We start from the raw sequence: 19,354 nt of genomic DNA on the forward strand, positions 1-19,354 counted from the left end.
GTCAGTGTTGCCTTGCTCAAAAAAACTTGGAACAATAGCAGTGGTAGGATGGAAAGTTGATTGGAAGTTTGGCCAGAGTGGAGACTTCTTGCAGTGGTGGGAAGGAGAAGCCTTTGCATGAAGACTTGAAATGTTCTTGGCATTTTTAGAAAGATTCTTCTGTCTTTGTGGTCATTTAGTTGAAGTAATGGTTAGTATAACTGCTCTTTAACTCTAGATATTTACAATAAACAGTATTTGAGCAGGGCAAATGCTTTTCCTTTTAGCTTGTAGGTTTCTTAGGGCTCCTGTGAAAACTTCATTCTCTTAAACACAAGGTGCTTCTCTTCTGTTGGTTGGTTAACCTTGTAGTTTGATCAGTCTTGCCTGGCTATGTGCTTTATGTTGGTAATCATAAAGAAAGTAAATGGAATTTGGTGGCTTTGGCACTATGCAAATTTTCAGTCAGTGTTTGAGTACAAGAACGGCTTATTAGAATCTGTAGGTGGAATTTTAGATGTCTAAGACCTGCACATACATTGTGGTTTTGAAGCAAGCATCTCAGTGGAAGTAATGTTCTAAAGAGTAGATGTGAAAGATGTGTCCCTTTGTTTATGATTATGTAAGACATGACATAGGTGTCAGAGAGGACAAAGTGTAAATGATACATGGTTTCTTCTGCATTGTTATTAATGTATATATCAAGATGGTAACACACGGTACTTAGTCTTCAGGAACTTGCTGTTTACTGATGTCTGTGCACTGTGATTTAGGGGGATTGAGTAACATAAAAATCAGAACAACAGTAATCTCAAATGTCTATTTTTTTGACTTTGGAATGTTTTAATTTCTAAAAGCCAGCAACTCTCAGATCAGGTTTGCTACTGAAAGATACTACTCTCCTACCTGACTTCTCTGAAGTAGCGTTGCTGGACAAGCTTAACTTAAAATTCTTGTTGTTACAGGACTTGAAAGGCTCAGCTGTTGTTAAGAAGACGACTACTGAAACATGGTGGATTATTATGAAGTTCTGGGAGTGCAGAAGCATGCCTCAGCAGAAGATATTAAAAAAGCGTAAGTATAACTATCATATATTTAATTGATGTTGTGTATTTTAAGGAACAAATATAACATTGTTTCTAGATTCTCACTTTGAGGTTAGTATTAGGATGTGTTAGTCATCTGAGGGGTAGCTTTGCTAACAGAGAAATAGTGTTCTGAAGAAAAAGCTCTTGCTTGTTTTTGTGAAATTGGGAAAAGAAACTTGAGTACTGCTGAAGTGAGAGTGTTGCCAGTCACTGGATTTTTATCACTGTTAAATACATTTCTGTGTAAGTGTGCTTCCAAACTTGATCTGGTACAGGCAGTGTCAGTCCCTTGTTTGGCTGGATTACAGTAACTAGTCTTCCCCTCCATTTGCAGATATGCTTTTACAAAGTTAATAACAAGTATTTGTCATGTTGCTCTTTGTTAATGTGAGGTCTGGTTTATGTGCTTAGGTTTGGATGCACTAAACATTGGTTAGTATTCCCTCCCTCCCCATCCCCCCCATATTAAATTAGGAGAGTTCAAAGGAATTGCATACTGTTCTTAGTTTAGGTTTACTGTTTGTGTTGTTTTAAGGCGGATGTTCCTAACTTTTTCAGAAGATACCATTTACTTTTCAACAAACAGCTGGGAGGAACTCATTTCTGTAGTTCTCATTTTTAGTATGCTGAAAGTATTTGACAGTAAATTGCAGTTTCAAGTGACCTGAAAATACTGTGTTTCAGTTTTGCCTTCTCCTAGGCTTCTGAACTTAATTAACCAAATTAGTGCATGGAAGCTTGATTTGTGTGGGCTTTTTCTTTCCTCCATTTTTATTTTGAAAATTGCTGCACATGCTACTTTGCCAGCTCAAATGTTCAAGCTGTGTTACTGCATGACTCTATGTAAAACATTCCAACTTAAGTGCAAGGCTAGCTTAGCTGCTCTAAGTTGGGCACTCTGTCTGAAATATTTCGCTTGAGGATAGAAAGTGTATGCAGATGTAGCAGTCAAAGAAGTGATTGATGTTAGGCTGCTGCCAGAGTTTGGTATCGGGGTACTCCTGGAGCATTATTGTCTTTCTCTGTGCCAGAAGAATACTCTTGATGCTTCCAGTGGTTGGCTGTAGTATTAAATAAATATGGAGCTCTAAGAAGAAGCCCATAGCTGAAATGTTAAGTGTTTTTCTCAGACCTGCCAGATACTGATCAGAAACACACAGGAATATTCTCAAAACAACTAAGGAACCCACTTTTTTTTTGTTTTTTTAATCAAATCTGACTAGATGGTTCTTAGTGTACCTGTAGAAACCGTTGGTACTGGTTTAGATGCAAGATACAAAGCACTGGGGAATTTCTAAATGTTTTAATCCCTGACAACTTGTTTGAAATGTTTTGTGTTTATCTGTAAAGTGTATTCCTTCATTTTAGGATACAATACTATTTTATTTTCCTTCCATTTAGGTACCGTAAATTGGCTCTAAAATGGCACCCTGATAAAAATCCAGACAATAAAGAAGAAGCAGAACAGCAATTTAAACAAGTAGCGGAGGCCTATGAAGTTTTGTCAGATGGTAAGTATTTTAAAAGGGCTCTTGCCTGTCTCTAATCTGGTTAACGGAACGGAAGTGCTGATGTATGATGCTTTAAAGGGGTATTGTAACTTTGGTTTACCATCCAGCTCAACTACTTCCCTTTCAAAAGAAAGGAGAGATAAAGAAGCTTGCAGATAAGATAGAATAAGCAGAAATTTCAAAACAAAAATTTTAGTATCTCTCTAGCTGAGTAACCAAATCAGTTTCCTTCTGGAAATGGAGATCTTGTTTGCCAGGCCCTCTTCAGAAATTTCTAAACATCTATCTGAATACCAAGTCATTTTCATCTTGGGAGCTGAAACCAGTGTTACCATCAGTACAGGGGAATGATGCTGTTTATCCAATAAAAGTCAGGCTAGACAAGCTCTGAAGTATCTGCTGCTGAGTCTGCTGCCTCTATTTCTTGTTACAGTAAACTAGTCTTGACAAAGCCCAAGCATACTGTAAACCTTGCTGAAAATTTTGATTGCTTTTGGGGGAATTCCATACATTCAGTCATCAGTGGTACTGAGGAGAGTATTAATTTTGCATTGTTCAGGGAAAGTTGTTTAGCTTCAACAGTGTGTACAGGAATTCAGCTTATGGTTCACCCCTGTCTTCTTGCTTGGAGAGAGCATCATTAACTTATGCTGATGTTCTGGCAAAAGCAGCTTGAATCGTAACAAAGTGACTTTGATTATTTTTCCCCTGTAATTGACTGCAGCTGTCTATGCTATTTCTGAAGTGTCCTTGATTTCACCTGAGACCAGTGAGCAAGGGAAAGCTATATTTAAAGCACTAACAGCATCTAGATTATCTTTCAGAATTCGGCCTTGTTCATCAAGCTGTACACCCACTTTTTTGGGTTGTTTTTGATACGTAATTGACATCGGAGAAAGAGAATTTAGTTTGTCCGTTCATTGTATCTTTGTCATCTAGGGTAATTTAACCTTCTTATGCAATTTTTTTATTTTGAGCAAGATAAAAATAGGATACTGGTCTGGTTGTTTTACAGATCTTAAAGCTCTTTGGAAAGACTACACTGCTAGAATTTTAAAACATCTTCTAAGAATGCTGCCTGGTTTTGGATCTAGACCAAATCCTAAGTTACTGGTGTCTTGACAATCATTTGTGCAGCAGGGATATCTGAATCCTGAGCCCTGTAGTTAAGAGGCAGTCAACTGTTTTGCAGACTTAATGAAATTTTCTGATGCTATTACAGGCTTGAATGAATACAAATTTCTGGCAGAAGAATAGTTTTGTAAGGGGTTACATAAGCAAAGAATACTGAAATTGGGTGATCTTAGAACACACTTCCCTAGTGGTTTCAAGAATGTTACATTTTTCAATATGAACTTCAGGATTTCTGAACCATCAGATTGTCTGTGCTGTTTCCTGTTCCTTCTTTCAGTGTGTCTGCCTTACTGCTTTGGTCTTTTTACATTGGTGGGTAGGGTAACATCCTCTCTTTAAAATTACTTTCCAGAAAGGCAATACAGGTAATGTACCAAGCTTTGCTGGGGATCTGGGGGGGATCCTATTGCAAGTTTCCATTATTTGAAGATGATGACCAGTATATCAAATTTTAATTCCTGTTAGTCAGGAGTATTTTACTTTTCAGCAGCTGTCTGAAGTAACTGCATATTCTTTCAATGCTGCTATTTAAATTTCAAAAGCATCTTTCATTAAGGAGTTTCCAGTGGGAATAGGATGTTAATATTAGGAGTCTGAAATCAGATGCCCCTACTATTTTTTGGCTGCTTCTACACCAGTGCAAGCAAAATAACTGTCTGCCTCATTAATCTCTTCAGGTTCCCTTCCAGAAACAACAGACCAGTCTTCTTTAGTAATGTAGAATTATTTTTTCCCCTTTTTTCATGGATACTGGAAGGCTGGTCTGCAGTGAAATTAAGAGCAAGCCATTCCATGCCTTCAAAAATAATAGAAAGTGAGCAGTTTGATTCACATCTTTCCATGACTTTTTTTTAATGTCATCCCGCTTTTTTCCACTAGAAGTGGTTATAATTAGAGAGCTTTTGCAGTCACTCATACAAACACTGGCCTTCATTCTCATAGCAGTGTTACAATGGGCTTGATCTTGTTGTGCAATAGGAAGAAAAGAGGCAGTGGTCGAGGCTTGTAACAAGGGAAATTCCAGTTTTGTAGAAGGAAGACAGTGCTAACAATGAGAATGCTTGAGCCTGGGACTGTTTTCCAGAGAGACTATAGAATGTTTTCTTGGAGATTGAGGAGATCAGGGCATTATCCAGGCAAGTTTTGACCAACTTTGAGATTTGACTGCAGTGTTCTTTTTTAAAGGCAAGCTTCCTTTGTCAAGTTTGTCCTTATACCTCTTTTTTTTTATACAACAGGATTAGAGCTTCTATAATTAAATGGTAGTAAGTCCTAAGGTTTAGTATCAGTTCTTTTTAAGCCTAAATTGCTTTGGCAAGTCTCACTAAAAATGTTTGCCCTGATACATGACAGAACTGTCTCAGATAAACTAGCTTTGAGAAATGTATACCTGAGAATACCAGCTGCATATTTCTGATTTTTTTTGTTGTGTTTTGTTATTGTTTTTTTTTTCTTTCCCAAACTCAATGTGCCGATTTACTGACATATGCAACTTCTCCTTGTAGCTAGAAAACGTGAGCTCTATGACAGATATGGAAAAGAAGGCTTAATAAATGGAGGCGGAGGTATGTTGACAACTGCCAGTTCTTTGCTTTCTTTGTTCTGGTGGAAAGCCATTTTCTGCAGCTTTCTTTTTAAGATGGGAATCTAGAAATGCCTGTACTAAGGTCTAAAATGTAACCTTGTGAAAATTGAAATGACAGTTGTTTTACAGTTTTTCTTCTTGTAGTAAAAGGTATTACTGATATCTATAAACAGAGGCAAGGTAATTAGTGATAAGTATTGTCTGGACTTTATACCTGAAAGGGAAAGAGAAATTTTAAAGATGGGTTTATATCTTTAAATTATTCAAATACCATACAGGCCTGAACTTTCTTGTTACTGAGAATGTGTGAAGGTAACTGAAATTTAACATCTTTTTGCAGGTGGAAATAATCTTGATAGTACATTTGATTTTGGATTTACATTCCGTAACCCAGAAGATGTGTTCAGGGAGTTTTTTGGTGGAAGGGACCCCTTTTCATTTGACTTCTTTGGTAAGTAATCCACCTCGTTTAGTTATGTTTATCCAAAGTGGGCTAAAACTTTACTTTTGCAGAACAAATATAGCTAATGCAGCTTTATTAAAAATAGCTCTGAGAACTGCAGGTAAACAATAGGCATTTTGTGTTAGATTTAAAATGTTTATTTCCTTCCTGTTTATTCTTGTTTTATTTGATAGTACAGAGCAGATATGTTTTGTTGGAAGTCGTGGTTTAAAAACACATAAAATTGTAAGTGCTGTGTCTCTAGGTTGGAAGGAACTAATATTTAATATGCTGAAATTCCCTTTAGAGAATTTGACTGGATGAACTTAATTTGTTGAATTTGATCTGTTTTTATTTGTAAATATTTAATGTAGCTTTTAGAGGTTTCTGAACTGTACAGGTTAACTGTAACTGTTACACCATAGCTCTCAGCTTGAACTTGGATGGTTGCAGGAATAATTTTCTTGTATCAAAACAAGAACAACTGCAAAAATAATGTAGGTGATACTCTCCCAAATTCATGTCACATGTTTGCTTGGGGGATAGAGCCATTTAAAGCTCAGATAGCTTAAGTAGTTCTTGAAGCCTTGATACTTCCTTTAGTTAAAGGAGAAACAGTGTGATAAAACTGTCGAAGTGATCTTAGTACCATAGTGCTGATGGCCCTTTGGCTTGTGATGGTTACTGTAGTGTATTGAAAGCCTTTTCAGAAGTGTTGCAGTTCTTATGAAATCACTGTGTATGTTCTACTGCATAAAATGCTGACCTAGAAAGTGGAACAGACCCTGTGTTCAGTATTTACTGAAAGTAAGTAGTATCATCTTGAAAACTGCAAGAAGTGTACTTGAAAGGCAAAGCTCTTTCTATTCAGTGCCTAGATATTGTTTAAGCTCGATAATCATGTTTTAATGTAGATGTTTTAATATTTTCAAAGATATTTTTTTATCTTTGCTGGCAGCATGCAGGGGCTGATTCAACTCAGATTTTAATTACCTTTCTGTAGCTTGCTATTCAGGGATTGTCAGTTGTTAGGTTACTCTAATGAAGAATTAGAAAAGGGGTTGAAGTGCTAGAGGATTAATTCAGTAGAATGTTAGTTGATGAATTAGGTGACTAACTAGAGGAAGAATCTGGTAAAGGATAAACAGTGGAAGTTGAGCAATTAGATCCAGTAGCAAATCAGAAGTAGTAAAGTGCAGATTGGAGGAAGCATCCAACAAAATATTGAGTGAAACGGGCTGAGCTGGGGTGTTGCAACTTTTTGCTGCCTTCGCTTAATGATGATTTCCATTTAGATGAGTGCTTTCAGCACTGGTTAGGCCACATCTGGAGTATTGTGTCCAGTTCTCGGCTCCCCAAGATGAGACAGAGCTATGGGATAGAGTCAGGTGAAGGGCCACTAAGACAATTAAAGGACTGGAGCTCACCACATGGAGATGCCACTGCTGCTGAAGTTCCTGGGATATTGCAACTACTTCACCCTCTCCTGTGGAGGAATAGGTATACGTCTTACCGTGTGGAAACACTGGACATAACAACATTCCTCAGTGGTGACATCAAGGCATGCTTCCAAAAACATTCTCCCCCTGTTTAACACCCAAATTTATTTACTCAAAAGCAGGTTACTTACTTAATGTAGTCCTAAAACCTGTGTTGAGCTTTAGATTCTAAGTAAAAGCTCTTGGAACTTTTTTTGACAGAAAGCTTCAAAGTGAGCATTTTGTTGTTTTTTCTTTAAGATACTTCAGGCATTCTCTGATATGGGGAAGTGTGACTCAAAACAATTTTCCCACAGCTTTGTATAAAAAGTGTCCAAACAATCTCTCAGTTTATGCAGATGTTTAAGATAGTCCAAAGTGAAAATACAGAGCCTTTCAGCTGAACATAGTGCATTTGCTAATGCCGAAAGCAAGCAGTAGAATTGCATGTGTGACCCAAATACTTGATTTGGTGAACCAGAGCTGTTGTAGCTTCTGCTACGTTGAAACACCCACAGCTGGTGGGACAGCTTTTGTCCTGAAGAATAAGGGAATTCATCTAATAAAAAAGAGTTTTCAACTTTGAATTTTCTGTGGATCTAGGGACTTCTTAAAGAGCTGCTCAGGTTATAAATGGTTTTATAAGCAGCTGAATAAGGACTGAGGTCATGCTTTCTAGAATGTGCACTGGTGGAATCAAAGATGAAATTGAATATATGCTTTGAAATGTTTACACCTTTTATACAGTTTGAAGTAGTATGTACTGAAGCACGTAGACTGCAGGTGGGACTCTCTCTATCCTGATTGCTATTGAATATGTAAAAAGAACATTCAGATGCATAATCCCTATAAATTAAGCAATGTGAAGAATTCTTAAAGTTGTGCCATGAATCAAGTCTGTTAAACTTGACTGAACTATGTTGCACTGCAATTGCAGTTACAGAAAGTTTTCTTTATGAGCAGAGGCATCTTCACTCATCTGCAAAAAAAGAGGAGAAAGTATGAAGGCTTCTGGGGTGGTTTGTAACCGAGTCCCTTCAGACTTCTCAAATAAAAATTTGTAATTCTGTTGAAGACAGCTCTTAACACTTCCACATTGGGCAAAGTTAATGTTATGTGGTTTGTGTTGCACTGAAATTAACTCAGCCCATCACAGTCTTTCTTCACTGGTTTTCAGGCAAATTGTTTGGAAAAATAAGGGGTATGAAGGCTAGTACTTCTAAAAACTTGATCTGATAAGGTAACAGATGGTTAACTCAACTTTAGAGGTGCACACTTGCTTTCTGTAACAGCTAGTTACAGGAGAATCTGCTTTTTCCTAGTGACCTCTTCCAGTGATAGTTTTTGGTCTCTTTGGGATAGGTGAATGGTAAGCCTTGTAACAGAAAAAAAGAAAATGCTTCCTATGCAGTACTACTCTTTATACTGTGAAGTACTACCTTGAAATATCAGTGCCTGGTTAGATAGTAAGCAGCACACTGTACCATATGCAGATATCCTCTGACATGAGAACTGACACTTTACTCTTCATAAAGGGATTGATTTCTCATTTCTGTAAGCTTGTTTTGTATTTAAACTATATCTGACTATAGATGATGCTTGCCTTTATTTGGTTTATTTGTATTGCAGGTTGTGTTTTGTTTATATTTTACTTGTAAACTCTTCAAGGATGTTCTGCTGTATTTTAACAGTTCATAGTGATCCTGATGTTACCACTGTTAAGGGAGGCAGATTGATTAAATTAAAGACTGCTGCTTCAGGGACTGTGAGGAACAGAAACTGATGCTTTTTCACATAGGAAAAAATGCTTGACATTGATTCTGGGCTGTTAAAGAATTGACTTGGTTTGGTTTAGAGTCTTCAGATTCTCATTTCAAGAACAGGTTGTATGTTGGGAGGGATTATCAGTAAGGAATTGCATTGGAAGATGGAATTGTATCATAAGAGCATAGCATTACCCATTGGTGGTTCAACTCAAGTAGTTCATTATATTAGTAGTCAAGCAATTCCTTAAGTAGTTATATACATTGAACTTCACATACACATCTGATGACATTTGAGATGGTTTAGGGTATTTGAGATGCCTGAATAATTTTTGTATGGGCTCAGGACCTACAGCAGACCAGTATTTTCCAGAAGCAGTATCTAGAAGCTTGTTAGGCTGTTGACGGACATTTCAAAGAGCTTTAGATGCATGTATATCCAGTTCAGTGAATCCCACAAGGAACCATGCTTTAATCCATGGTAAAATATGTTAATAATGTGATGTGATAAATTGCTCTAGATTGATGGTCTCTCTGGACTTTGTCTGAGAGAGGACTTTGTGGAGTCTCTTTTAACATAGATCATAATCTTGACAGTTTGCTAGAGTTCCTAAACACTTTAATATTCTCAGTGTACCTTCTGAGATGGTATTTTATAAAAATGTTTTAATTTTTTTTCTTAGTTTGTGAAGTAGAAATTGCAATGTATTTTAATCTAGATTTAAGACCAGCTGATGTATGTAAACCCATATACATTTTGTGGAGTGTTCCCTGGAGAATTCTGGTTACCTGGTTTATGTGGTACTTAAATCTATACTCCTGGAAACCAAAGGCAAAATTTAACACCTTTATATGGCTAGATAGGAATAAATATTTGTCACAGAGAATGTCAACTCCCTATTTGTGTAGCTTGGTACTGCAGATTGATGATTATAATATTGATTACATCTAATAGAGCATGAGCATTATGGTGAAGAATAGTGAGTGACTTTAAGCATCCAGGCTAAAGAGTCTTTACCTAATGAGAAAGGGGAAAATCTGTGTGCAGTAATAGTTGCAAACTCTATTTTATGTTATCCGTGTTTAGGATGTTTAGGAATGGAATAGCTTCATTGCCCTTTTTGTCTCAAGGACAGAAAGTTGTCTTAGTAGGGCACAAGCTTCCATAAGTCAGATCATGGTTTCAATCCATATGTAATCCCATGTCTGATAATTATGATCTTCAGGAGTTCTAATGCAAAATGCATTTGTTAGTCAAATGGGTTCTTAAAAAAGAAAATGGAGGTGGCTTTCAATTAAAGCTGTATTGCACAACATTGACCTCTTGTAATTAATCTTTTTGTTGCCATAAATGTGCAGCTTTCGGTGCAATTCATGAAGTACTCGAGATTTGTGTGTTCATTCATTGCTTTGGTATGAATGTGCACAGTTGTATTTTGTAAGCATGGGTGTTGGATCATGATTATTCATGGAATGGTCGCAATCTCACTACTATGAGTTTCTCAGAAATTACTTGGTAGGTTTGAGGAAGACTTTTGGAACACAGTAATTGTCTTACCCAGACAGTATTATCAAACAGTAATAGGTAATGCTGTGGCACAGTGGGTAACTAATACTTAGCTTTTGCTGCTGAAAGGGAGGAGCCCCTGCTCCAAATTATCATGTCTGTCTTAAAACTTAGTCTTAGGGCATTAAATAGATTGGGAAGCTGGTTGATAGCACAGTGGCTTAAGAGGAGGTTTGTCCTTGGCATCCCAAGCTAGTTCAGGTTATTAGTCCCCAAGAAAATAGTTTGGTTTTATTTTCTTGGATGGCAAGCTGGTTGAATTGATTAGAGGACAAATGCTAAACGCAGCACAAGGGGAGCAGGACATACCATGTTAATGGAAGATTTCTCTGTTTCCAAGGTGTGGCTGAACGTTTAGTAAATATGAAGCTCTGATTAGAGCTGGCTTTATCATAATTACAAAGATGCTAGAGTACAGTATAGATAGCATTCAGAGGTCGTGTTTAAGTCTCTTTTTTTTCTAGGAAATTACTGATCCCAGGATCGCTGCTATGTATCATTAGAAAGACTTTCAAGTGCTTCTGCAGATGAACATTCTTAAATAAGTGGGGCAAACATCTATTTGATGTCTAATTTGTGAAAGTAAGCAATGATAAAAGACCATGTTGTAAAACATTTTAGGCAGGTGAATCAATAGTGCTTGCAGCAGCGTCTTGGTGTTTTTTCTGAGTAAGTGGCATCAACAGTATGCTTGTTTTGTAGCTAAGTAAAGAACTGTCATGGTTTAAAACCCCATCTCAGTCACTCACAGCACCACATCCCCCCCCCCCCCCGCTCCCAGAGGGATGGGGAGGAGAACCGAAGGAATGCAACTACCATGGGTTGAGATAAGAACAATCCAGTAACTAAAGTATAACACAAATCACTGCTGCTACCACTAATAAAAACAATGATAGAGGAAATAAACAAGGAGAGAGAATACGATACCACCCGCCGAAATGAGCCTGTCCCGGAAGAGAGCTAGTTCCCACCCTTCCGGCCAGCTCCCAGTTACCTCCCCAAGCATGATGTGCTGTGGTATGGAATACCTCCTTGACCAGCTTGGATTGGGTGACCTATCTCTGCTTCCTCCTGGCCTCCCCTCGTTCCCTGGCAAAGCATGAGACCCACAAAGTCCTTTGACAAACCAAACATTTGAGCAGTAACTCAAAACATATGTGCTACCACAATGTTCCCAGCCCAAAAGTCAAAACCACAGTGCTGCACCAGCTACCGAGAAGGAAAAATGACTGCTACTGCTGAACCCAGGACACTAAGGAAGAAAATAATTCCATGCAAAAGTGCTTACAGGGTTCTGCAGTATGCCCAGTTCTGATGATGCAGGTTTATGTACCTGTGTATACTCTGGAGCTGTATCATGACATTCTGTGTGTCTACTGCAAATCTGCATCTTTGAAACTTTTTTTTTTTCCAAATAGGAGGCAAGATAAAAACACCTACTCCCAGAATTTCGCTTTATATATCTGTAGCGCTTTACATGAACACATTATTCAGACCCACATTTCAGACTCTGCAGGCATGATGTCACTTACAGTATGCTTTTAATATAACAGTTATGGCAGGCAAGCAGGCTATGCTGTCTTTGCTTACTGAAATATGGGAGGCAGTAATAATGGTATTGACTTTGACTGCCTCCCTATGTAAGGGCTGAACAGCCTTGCAACATTATTCTGCTCAGCACATGCCAGCTCCAGTGTCATCCTCCTGCATCTGCAGTGAGGGTATTCAGCTTGTGTGTTGTTTTCTGGCAGGCAGTAGTGTGTAGTTACTGGGCAGTGATCCTGGTTTTATAGGGTAATGTTCTTGTGCATACTGCCCCTATAAGATTATCAGTATTTCCAGCTGCAACAGCATGTGCATGTGAGAATGTTTGCTGACAGTGCACAATTTATCTCAACACTTAATGATTTTCTGGAGGTAAATGATAATGTTGCAGTGGAATGTGTTCAACACTTCCACCAGGGGTAGCATCATTCAACAGCTGAAAGCACCTTCCTGTGCTGCTTTTGACCCTTGGACACTTCTTCCTGCTGTCTTCTTTGTAACCAGCACAGTTACTTTTATGGTCACACTGAATTTTAGCACAGGATCAATTAGCAGAACTTCTGTTCATCTGTAAATGCTGTTTTCAGCTTCTCTGTGCTTGATCTGGTTCCTCAAGCAGCTGCCAGGGTGCAAGTGTTACGGTAGAAGTAATTGGTGTAGGGAATATGGCACTTTTAGTTTATTGTGAATCTCATGCCTTAGGTTGGTCTAATGAATTTCATGAAGTTTAGCTGAATTGTGGACTGCTTCAAATGTAGATAATCTGGGTTTACTTCCTTTCCATGCTTATTGTATGGTGCTTTCCAGCCCATTTTCTTTCAGATACACCAGTCTTGACAGTCGTGACTCAGATTAGGTCATGAAAGTGGCAGAAAGCTAACAGCTCAGTGTTTTCTTTTGGATTGTGAATTAATGTGACATTAGTCTAGCATTTCAGTTTTTTGAAGCTTTTGAGTTGTGTAGTATTTACATAGTATTTTCCCTTTTTAGAAAGGCCTTAACTTGTGGGCTGTATTTTTTGTGGGGTTTTTTTGTTTTTGTGTTTTTTTCAGTTTTCTGATTTGCTTCTAACAATAAGAGAGTTAAGCACCAAAATGACTATCGTAAGAGGAGTCATTAAATAAAACACATCCCACAGCATCCTGATAGTTTGTTATTCACTGTTAGATGGTTTTAGCCAAATGGTTCTGTGTGCAAAGATTAGAATGCATGGAAGGTTCTGCAAAATCACAAAAATAGATTTATGAAACTGAAATGTTTTGCTGAGTGGTACTATTAATCATTTTGATTTAAGGGCTAAAAGCATAAACAGGGTCTGAGTATTTGTGAAGTTTGCTATATTAATGTGTATTTAGTGTTAGATAAAACAAGTGATAATGCAGAAGCTTTCTGGTACCTTCTTTTCTGATTTTGGCCTTTTTTTTTTTTCACCTGCTTGCTGTACCTGGATGGCTGTCAGGATAGTAAGGAACATTCCCTCAGTAAAGTCCTACCCTTTTTCCTGTCTGTGAACAATCCATCTTGCTGAGCTTTCTGCAGAAGAGTGGTTAGAGTATCTTTACTGAAGAATTACTAGCAGGGGTGCTAATGGAAATCACGTGAAGCTAGGACATTTGCTAATACCAAGTGCTAACCTCTTTCAGTGTGTAAGGTTGTCAAAGGCTAATAAGGTACATCCAAGTCTCTCTTAGATTTTTTTTTTTTTGTGTGTGGCTAGGAGTAAGCAATAATCCATTTAGAACCTGGGTTGATAGCAGGGATCTCTAGGAGGCCCTTTGATCCTCCCTTAAAAACCTTTTGTGGTTTGCTGCTGTTGTGCTGAGGAGGAGAGGTTCACTTGTAGAATAATCTGATGTACTATGGGGGCTTAAAACCTCAAAGCTTACATGGTGGGTTGTTTTGTTTTTATTTGAACTCCAGGTAACAAGAAAAATGGGGGTATAAATAGAAAGCTTAACAGTGGAAGTAATATAATATAGATCCTTTCTACACGTGAGTGAATGACCTTCATAACGAACTTATGAGTCACTCCAGCAAGAATAAATTGAAGTACAGAACAATTAACTTCAGTGGTGTTACTTGCTAGCCAATATGCTAGACTGACCAAAAAACCCACCTTTTCTTTTCTTTTTTTTCTTTTCTTTTTTTTCTTTTCTTTTTTTTCTTTTCTTTTTTTTTCTTTTCTTTTTTTTCTTTTCTTTTTTTTCTTTTCTTTTTTTTCTTTTCTTTTTTTTCTTTTCTTTTTTTTCTTTTCTTTTTTTTTTTTATTTAACTGGGCATAGCGCTTGTTTTGGAATTAATAATTTTGGTGGTAGGCTCCCATATTTCCTTGCCCAAGCATCGGTTTACCTTTTGTTGCTTTAAAGGTAGTAATGGGCCAGCTTTGTGTTGTAAAAACCTTGTTTTACATGGAAAAAAGAAAGGCATAACATAAAAAAAAACGCCCACCTGAGCTAGAGAAAATGTTATCACTTGTTTGTCTAGTGTATGTGGGATAAATGTTTGGTCCTGCCTTGTTCTATTAAGTAACTGTGGAAGCCAGAGGAAGGATAGGGTTTTGGTCTTTTTTGTTCTTGGCATTTTATGTCTTTGCTGATGGGAACCTTGGTGGCTGCTGTTGTTCAAAATAAATACATTGTGACATTTCATTTCTGTTAGGCAATTACATGTAAACCACATGGTAACTGACACTTCTTAAATCGTCACATTGATTCATTTAGTATTGTTACTGTTGCATTAAATTGCTGATTTATCATAAATTGGCTTGGATTTTGTTGGGGGTACCCATAGCTGGAATAAGTACTGCATTTCTGAGCTTTGCTTTGTCAGTTTGTAGTTCTGAACAGTGAGGCAGTTACAACTCTTTCCTTGCTTTCCTACTTCTATTTGCTGCTATCACTAGTTTCTACTTTTTTTCAGTATGAGTTTATTCTGAGCAGTGTTTCAGACTATTATCTTTTGATACTGAGACCCCGCTTGTAAAATCTGGTAAAATTGTCAGTATTGTACAAAACTCACTCTGGGTTGTGATTGATAGAGTGAGAAGCAGAAGTTCCTAAGCTTTTCTGATTTTAATGCAAGTATTATGCTTATTGAGTATCTGTTATATGGTTGCACATTTATGTTGTTTTCTGTTTTCAGAGCATTAGTAAACAGTTTTCAGATACTTTTAGTAACTATTTTTTAAGAAGATGTGATAAAGTAAATAAGGATTGCTTATGTAGGTGTCGGGTGTCCTCTCCCCTCCCCCAGTCTTTTTTTTCTTAAAGAGACTATTGTCTTTCTGATGGGATGAAACAACAGCTGTTGTGAATGACATAACAGTTGTACTTGAATTTGAAATGTCATTTTATATGTGACTCCCTTTATTTATCCTCTCTTTCCCCTGCTTGGTGGGGACTGAATGCTACTTTGAGACACTGTGTAAACCTCCCTACTTTGCTGCCTAAATGTGCATCAGAATATGTGTTTGAAGTACCTGTTGTGGCAAGTGTTAAAATAAACACTTTGAACACTAAGTTTATAAGTAATCAATCCCTGGCTGCTGTTTTTATATCTCACTAAGTGATATAACCTATCTGGAAGTTACTTTTTAAAGATCTCATTGTGGTGATCCACAATAAATCTTGAATGGAATTAGTGCTAGAAAGTTCAGGTACCTGTGTGCAATATTTTAAGATTCATTAAATTTAATTTCTAGGAGCTTAATCTGTAGTTGCTACTCTATATCCTGGAAAAACTTAGTCTGACAGCAGAGAGTGTAGAACTGCTGAATTATTTGCCTTATGGTGGCTTGTTGTGTAAGGGATCATGACTACACATCTGAGCAGTGTTAAACAATAATTTAATTATGTATAATGAATAATACTATAAATCATAAAATATAAATAATACGAATGTCTATGATACATGCAATATTAATATGAATACATTATAAAAGAATAATAGTATATAATATGTATAATGCTTTTGTAGCTCTTGCCAGTTCTATTATAGTGAAAAATGTTCAAGTGTTTACATCAGGTTTACTGGGTTTTTTAAATACTAAACACCTAAATCAAAGAAATAGACTACTCTTTGTAATTATTTTTAGGTCCAAAAGAGACAGAATTTAGTCCAGAAGGAATTGCCTTGGGCTCTTCAGTTGCGTCAGATATTTTGAAGGATGAATCTTATAGAATGCAAACTAAATTATTTTTAATGAAGAACTCCTAATGTTTAAATACAGAATCGCTCCATAATAGTGACCTCCTAAATGCTGCCCTCTGTTTTGCAGAAGACCCTTTTGAGGACTTCTTTGGCGGCAGGAGGGGCCCAAGGGGAAGCAGGAGCAGAGGTGGTGGATCATTTTTCTCTGCCTTTGGTGGATTCCCTGCTTTTGGAAGTGGCTTTTCTTCATTTGACACAGGTAAATATCACCATAAGGAATGCAGTTTTGGTACACAAAGGATCTCAATTTAATAATCTGAATACTTTTTTAAAAAAGTTGCTTTCATTCAGGAAATTGAGGCTGCACTTCATCTGCTCTCTATAAAGTCTGTATGTGAACAAAGGTGTAGTTAAAATATTTGGTCTACCTAAAAATTCATGAAAAGTGAACAGACCTCTGAAAGATAAAACTTTGTTCATAATTTTGGTGCTATGGTTTCTATATAACTTCAGAATTGTTTTTATTCTGTTTGGTTTTAGGTGTTGGGTTTGGTGGCTATTAAAGGTCCTAAAAATACATTGTCAGAATGTATGGTAGCACTTAGTTCAGTCTGAATGCAGGTGTCTATATCTGAGGTTGCTGAGAGTTGTTGATACTCTGTATCCTTTCAATTATTAAGATTTTGGATATTAGTTGGGATGCTAATAATGGATAACTTGTTCTGTCTGCTAACTCAACAGAATCCCAACATTTAAAGCAAAAAAACCAGATGAATTCCAAGTTACTAGCTTTAGCTTAGTGGATAGAATGAGACAGTGGTTGAGTTCAGCAAGCAGGCTTGAATGCCTTTTCTTCAGGAGAGAACGTGACAAATGGTTTTTGCATGATGCTATGCATTTGGAATTGGAACTATGGGTCCATATGGGAGAAATCAATGGGTCTGGAGCTATGTTTTTATTCTCACACTGGTGTTTAGTGGCATCTAGTCACTGGTGCTGTGTTGATTTGGATCCCATGGTCATGCAAAAGTGTGTTTTTAATTACATACCTTCTTTCTCAATAGGCTTTACTTCGTTTGGTCCGCTGGGACATGGAGGCCTTACTTCGTTCTCCTCTACGTCATTTGGTGGTGGTGGGCTGGGTAACTTCAAATCTGTATCAACTTCAACTAAAATAGTTAATGGCAGAAAAATTACTACAAAGAGGTATGTGATAAAAATATTTGTGTGAAATGATATGTAGAGACATACATAACTATAAATACATGCATATAAGTATACTATATGTATATGCACACAAATATGGTGATATATGTGTGTGTTTACTTTTGTGGTTGTGATCATCACATTGCTTGGATTTCTCTGCTTAAATTTTTGAGAAGTTCTATTGGTTTTCTGACTTTTTTTAGCATTGCTAGGTTAGTTAAAGCTGTAGCATGTAAAAACTGGAAAGATGGTGGGTTTTTTTTGTCTAAACTCTTCATAGTTGAGGAGGGTTCAGATGTGTAAAACATGCTTTCAGAGCTGCCCTTGTGAAAAATGAAGTATGCAACTTCTTTGCCAGGTCCCTTTCTAACAGCAATAGAATTGTTCCTGACTTTCAGAACGTCTAGTGTAGGGATTTGTCTTTTATTATGGTCTTTGACTACTGTCTGCCAAGTCTGCTTGAGCTGCTGGAAGGGAAAAGTGCAGGTGGTTTCTGTTGACTGTGAAGCTTTTAACTGGGGACTGGGAGGACTTTTAGTTTTGCAGACATCATGAAACATGAAACAGTTTTCCTAAGATCTGCTCTAGTTTGCTTTCCTAGGCAGTGCTTGAGTGAAATTTTTGTGTGAAGAGTAATTTTATCTGTTAAGTGAAATAAAGAGCTGAAACTTGCTTTGGAGAAATCTTTTTCTGTTTGTTGGAAAGTGAATTTTCAACTACTATACACAGCATATCTTCTCATATTTCATGCTTGTGATGAGGAAATCACTGCAGTTGGGAAACCCAAATATTAGTTAGCTATAGAGTAATTAATATACATGGAACATTGTGATCCCTAAGTTATAGGAGTACTGAACAAGTAGTTAAATGTAATTTCAGTTCTTAATAAAAAGTTACAGAAAAGCAATGGAGAACCAGTTTTTTTGCTGGGTAACTTGTGTCCCATACTTCAGAGTGCAAGGCTGTTCTCTGTCCTGTTGTACTGGAGAGATCCTGTTGTCTTGGCCATGTAAGTGCAGCCTTTGTTGCTGTGTGCTAGTGTGGTTGTCATACTTTTCTGTGAGTGTACTCCAGAAAAATTTGAAAACTGAGGGAATTGTACTAGGGGACAGATGGCAAAGAAAGTCTTCATGCAAAAGAAGATAAGGCACCATGTCTGGTTTTAGTATTAAAAAGTAGGCTAAATCTATAGTATGCTATGTTATAACTTTTGTTATCATATCTAGAAAGGGGGTGGAGAGGAGGGGAGAAGCAAGAAATATGGCTACCCACATCTAGGAAGACACATTTAATATCTCCAAGAGGTCCCGTTTCTTTTTAGAAGGTCTGACCACAAGATACAGAAGTCTAAAGAAGACCCAGTATCTGAATAGTATTTTGTTTCAGGCAAGAAGCCATTCCTTCTGTTTTTAGTATGGGTGTATTCTCTTCAGGAAGTCTTAACACCAGAAAAATGTGTATTCATCCATGTGGTTTGTTCATTTGAATCATGAGGGGTAGAATTCCCACATAGTTAAAATTTAGGCATAAATTAATCTAAAAACAGTTTAAACATTCCTTATCTTCCCATGTCTAAAACAAACAAAGCTCAAACCCAAGTTGTAACAATCTCATTACGATCAGGGATACTTGAATTTTGCAATATATGTGCTGGTCATAAACTTGGTATACAGTAGTTTTGCAAATTAATTACTCTGATAAATTAAAAGTGGCTTAAAGACTGTTTTGCATGTCTTGCAACATGCAAAACTGTGATTGGATCTAGATTATTATGGATTTAACAAATGGGTAGGTACTCTATACCAAGATTGTGTAGTTGATCTGTCAAAAAACATTTAGTCTTAATATTGTAGTGTCAGTAAAACTGACAGTGTATGAGGCGACAGCTGTAACTGTGAACTCTACAA

At 37.1% G+C, this 19,354-nt stretch overlaps 1 protein-coding gene across 8 annotated transcripts in view; it reads left to right on the plus strand.

Moving 5' to 3' along the window:
• The window catches only part of DNAJB6 (DnaJ heat shock protein family (Hsp40) member B6), a 59,352-nt gene that overhangs the window by 8,507 nt on the left and 31,491 nt on the right, over window positions 1-19,354 (plus strand). For 7 of the 8 annotated variants that reach the window (XM_005142123.4, XM_031042848.2, XM_031042849.2 and 4 more), the window contains exons 2-7: window positions 945-1,053; window positions 2,469-2,578; window positions 5,218-5,277; window positions 5,638-5,748; window positions 16,369-16,500; window positions 17,306-17,447. In XM_005142123.4, coding sequence (XP_005142180.1) covers window positions 989-1,053; window positions 2,469-2,578; window positions 5,218-5,277; window positions 5,638-5,748; window positions 16,369-16,500; window positions 17,306-17,447 — 620 coding nt within the window. In that variant the 5' untranslated portion in view covers window positions 945-988. Of the gene's footprint in view, window positions 1-729; window positions 856-944; window positions 1,054-2,468; window positions 2,579-5,217; window positions 5,278-5,637; window positions 5,749-16,368; window positions 16,501-17,305; window positions 17,448-19,354 lie in introns of those variants that run through there. The other variant, XM_031042853.2, reaches the window with a different exon arrangement.

Source organism: Melopsittacus undulatus, chromosome 1 (genome assembly GCF_012275295.1).
Source record: "Melopsittacus undulatus isolate bMelUnd1 chromosome 1, bMelUnd1.mat.Z, whole genome shotgun sequence".
In the NCBI taxonomy this organism is placed as follows: domain Eukaryota; kingdom Metazoa; phylum Chordata; class Aves; order Psittaciformes; family Psittaculidae; genus Melopsittacus; species Melopsittacus undulatus.